At 30.2% G+C, this 4,662-nt stretch overlaps 1 protein-coding gene across 3 annotated transcripts in view; it reads right to left on the reverse strand.

The window, feature by feature from the left end:
* Positions 1–963, reverse strand: part of LOC108573040 (sodium-dependent dopamine transporter-like) — a 2,117-nt gene extending 1,154 nt beyond the window's left edge. Inside the window, exons 1-2 of one of the 3 annotated variants that reach the window (XM_017935396.1) lie at positions 848–963; positions 188–355 (exon numbers count right to left, since the gene is read on the reverse strand). In XM_017935396.1, coding sequence (XP_017790885.1) covers positions 188–355; positions 848–916 — 237 coding nt within the window. In that variant the 5' untranslated portion in view covers positions 917–963. Of the gene's footprint in view, positions 1–187; positions 356–809 lie in introns of all 3 variants that reach the window. The other 2 variants (XM_017935395.1, XM_017935397.1) reach the window with 2 other exon arrangements.
* Positions 964–4,662: the final 3,699 nt, after the last annotated feature.

A 4,662-nucleotide genomic window follows, 5' to 3' on the forward strand; every position in this document is an offset into this window, starting at 1 on the left:
CTGTACTGTGTAATTTGTCATTTAAAACAGATAAGTTCCTCGTTAGCAAATGAATCCATATTCTATAACATTTTTAATTTAGAATTAGTTACAGAAAGTATTGGTAAAGCATATTTTTATTAGTCATTATATATTATAAATTGGAAATGTTGGAAAATATGAAGATCATAAGATCAAGATTTATTACCTGCATAAAACTGCCGGGCGTGACCGCGATTTTGTAAATTGCAACGCCGGGTATCATGGCAATTGAGGAAGTCGCAATTAACCAGCCTAATATATTTGCCCAGACGGGGTACACGTAATCCTCATAAGTCAGTGGTTCATAACCCATCAGACCATAAACAATGATAAACTGCAACAAAATTAAAAATTTATTTAATACGCAAGCTTTTGTGTTCTCACTTTTGATGAGTATACAATTTTTAAGTTGTCTATTATTCATCCTGAGGGAGAACAAGCGTAAATTAAACATGATTCGTATATTATTTGAAAATATAATTTCTTATATTAGAAGTAATAGAAGAAATGCATTTTTCCGTTAAAAAAGAAAAAAAGCAGCAGTGTATTGCTGATCCACCATTGTACTTGCGAAAAAATTTTTGATCTTAGAAAAGTATTAGATCTATACATATGTATATTTAAACAGTTCAATTTTTCCCGCTATCATGTCTTCCTCTTATTGCATCTAGAAAAATATGTTACGAACATAAAAATGTATATAGGATAAAGTAAAAAGGATGTTACTAAAAGAAATTACTATTTTGCAAAGTATAAGTTAAAGTTCTACACAAATAATATTAAAACACCTCAACTAATTTTATTGCTTTACACAGCATTGGTATACCATGAGGAATATGGGAGCTACAAATTTCCAGCAGACTCTCCAATAGATTCCAGGTGAAAATCCAATCATGTCTTTAATATCGGCGCAAAATCTGTCTGTTCCATAAATCCAACTGACGGCGATCGTTTCTGCCAAAACTGCAAACAACATCGAATAGCCGGCTGCGTAACGGTCTAACAGGTGGAAGAAGTAAAAGCCACCCTGCACAAATACAAAATGCTCTTAATATTACGGTAACTTTACATAAAACAAGTATTAACTTTATGGGAAATATACAATTTTTCGTAATACGAAATTAAATATGAATGAACATTAGTTCAACAAGTAATAGTTTAATAATAATTTAGTTACTGCCCTTTTACTCTCCAACGACAATTTCAATTAACCAGGGATTGAATAGACATATCAACAGATATACAGAATGTACATGTTGCGTCCCTTGCACCGCAATTCTTCGTAGAATTTGGCAGGGTCGTAATTCTATGACGTCTGCATTGATGGATAAGCATTTTTATGGGATATATTGAAGGAAAAAGTTTATAAAGAACCTCCAACAACGCCGGAAGATATGCGACAGAGAATTGTAGATGCATGCTTAATGGTATGAGGTACAAAAGAATGTAATTCTACATAGTTATTTGTGTTAACAAAGTTATGTGATTTAGCAGCCAAAAAGATATGGGATCCTTGTATATTGAAACAAAGTGTGGAAATCACCAATCCATGTAAATAAATAAAGTTTAATATAAAGAGAAGTGATTGTTCTATTATCTGAAAAGGAGGATGTTAAAGAAAGGTCAATTTTGGCATACGGCCGGAACGAAAAATTTTTTTACAGCATGGTTCTACGCATCCTAAGGAACGAAAAATGTAATTGTCATTTTTCCCGGAAATGATGGGATAGTTATGAGAAATGTGGTTCAAGGTATGAGTATGACCATACTTATAACTTATATTCCGTCTCGTTTTCTTCGGATGATGGTCTGTTCGTAAATTAACCATTTAGAAACTCATATTGAGTGCTATTTACAAAGATTGTTGTACATTAGTGTTTAATAAAAACCAAAAATAATGAAAAATAATTAATGACAAATTAATCGAAACAAGGAATTCTTTGATGACACAATGCTTATATTCGAAGCAATCAGAAACTACTAATTATTTATTCTCGAAGTGATAAAAGTTATAATAAACTGACGTAAATATAATAAAATAATCGTCATGACAGGTATACAATAAAAAAGTAAGACTCTAACAGAATTTGCATTTCTTAATTGTGTATCCGGTGATTTCATTTCTCCACTAATTTTTGTTCCTGATTTTTTTTACTCGCACGAGAGTTCTCTCAAGAATACGAAACTGTTTCGTGTTTGCAAAGCAACTGTTTATTCGAGTCGTAAATCTCAGAGAGTTGAGCGATGCTCTGAAACAGTCACTTTCAGACGCGAGAGATACTCTCGAGAGCAACTCGCGATAGTTTTACTCTGAATACATAAAATAGTGCTCCCGGTATTTCAGTTCTACCGAGCGTATGACACGCGGTGCACGGTACTGTGACATTTTATGGAACAGTATCCGGAATAATATAAAAAATGGATTGGAACTTGTGAGTAAAAATTTGAAAAAATTTTGTAGAGAAAGAAGGAAACGGTAATACTAAATTTGAAAAAAGGGAATAAGTAGTAAGATGGAGAGTGTGTAATTGTTTATTAATTTTAAAGAGACACGATACAATTTCAAACATTCAGGTCAACTGAGTAGAGAAAGAAAGAAGGAAATGATAATACTAAATTTGAAAAAAATGAATAAGTATTAAGGTGGAGAGTGTGTAATTATTTATTAATTTTAAAGAGACACGATTTAATTTCAAAAATTCAGGTCAACTGAGTGGAGTAAGAAAGAAGTAAATAATCATACTAAATTCGAAAAAATTGAGTAAGTAGGATGAAAAATGTATGATTATTTATGAAGTTTAAGAAAACACTATATAATTTCAAAAATTTGGAGAAACTGTAACTCCTTCAATGCGGAATTCGAGTAAGAAAGAAGTAAACAATCATACTAAATTCGAAGACATAAATTAGAGAAAATTTCAGGTAGAAATTATTTCATGGTATAATAACAAATAAATGTTAAACAAACTTCTGACGCGTATAAAACATTATGTAACGTAATAAATACCTTCGCTAAGGTTACTTTCAATCGATGACCATGGATCAGTCTAATTTTTAATCCTTACGAAAATAATTTAATCAGGAGTTAGTAATGAGAACATGGAAACGTAGTTTTCTATTGAACAAAGTTGTAGAAACGTATAAATTATTATTTGTAGTGTTACAATAAATTCTTGGAACTATAAATTTATAATATAAATTGTGACCAGAATTGGGGAGAAGCATAAGTTAAACGCGTAAAAATATTCAATAATAAGCGAACTAGGGATGAAGCTATTATTTCAATACACGATGCAACGACTCTAGTATTTACTAAAATTCAAAAATTCTCGTATAAATTCCGAAAATAGATTATTAATTACGGTAAACTACTGAGACGGTTTAATTTAGGGTGGGCATAGTGCACTCGTTCCAAATCATCTCACAATATACAATAATAAATCAACTAACTACTTAACATACAATTCATGCAAATTCGTTGGATGGTAAATTATTAGTAAACAAAATAGCAAGTCATAAAATAAATTCAATATCAGAGAAAATATATGAAAAATACTGAAAGAAAAATTTCAAATCAATTTCAATTGCTGTAACGAAAAAGCAACCTCTCAAAGTCATTTCAATATCCTATTCGACAAGTCTGAAGAACAACGATGACTAAAATTCAAATGTTTATTTCCCTAAACCTTCAAAATAATTTCGAAATATTTTATTCGAAGCGGAGTATTCCAAGTCAGTATCGATAATTGAAGAAATTATTTGATTGTATTTAAAAGAACCGAAAGGAGAATATTTAAAGTCTGATATTAAATGTCTAGCAAGTACCAGTAATTGGTAAAATGATTTATATTTGTTTTAAAAGGAAAATTTCTAATAGGTATTAGTTAAAATGAATTGTTATTCAGTCTATTGTATTGAAATTCTAATTGATTCTAATGTATACAAGTGTTACAAGAAGGCTGAGTGTGTACAGGGTGGACACTGACTCTAGTATTTACTAAAATTCAAAAATTCTCGTATAAATTCCGAAAATAGATTATTAATTACGGTAAACTACTGAGACGGTTTAATTAAGGGTGGGCATGGTGCTGCTTTAGTTTGAAATGATTTATAAACACATAATTAACAGAGGAAAAACCGTGAAACGGCAAAACGTCTACATTCTAATTGTTATAACATGTAAACAGAACTTTAAATTTAGTGTAAACAGAAAAAATATATAATACAATTTATTTCACGGTATTGCAACAAATAAACGTTGAATCAATATTTAATTCGTATAAAAACAATTATTTAACGTAATAATTTTACCTTCACTATGGCTATTTTTAATCTACGACCACAGGTCAACCTGATTTCTAATCCTTACGAACTTTAAATTCAGTCTAAACTGAGAAAATATATAATACAATTTATTTCACGGTATTGCAACAAACAAACGTTGAATAGATTCTTAATTCGTATAGAAACATTTATTTAAAATAATAATTTCACCTTCACTATGGCTATTTTAAATTTACGACCAAGGGTCAACCTGATTTTTAATCCTCCGAACTTGATTTCACAACGAGAAAGTAATAAGATCGTTGAAACGTACTTATTTGTCAAAGAAACTTGCAAAAATGTATAAATAATAATATG

This window comes from Habropoda laboriosa, unplaced genomic scaffold (assembly GCF_001263275.1).
Source record: "Habropoda laboriosa isolate 0110345459 unplaced genomic scaffold, ASM126327v1 scaffold89, whole genome shotgun sequence".
Lineage (NCBI taxonomy): Eukaryota > Metazoa > Arthropoda > Insecta > Hymenoptera > Apidae > Habropoda > Habropoda laboriosa.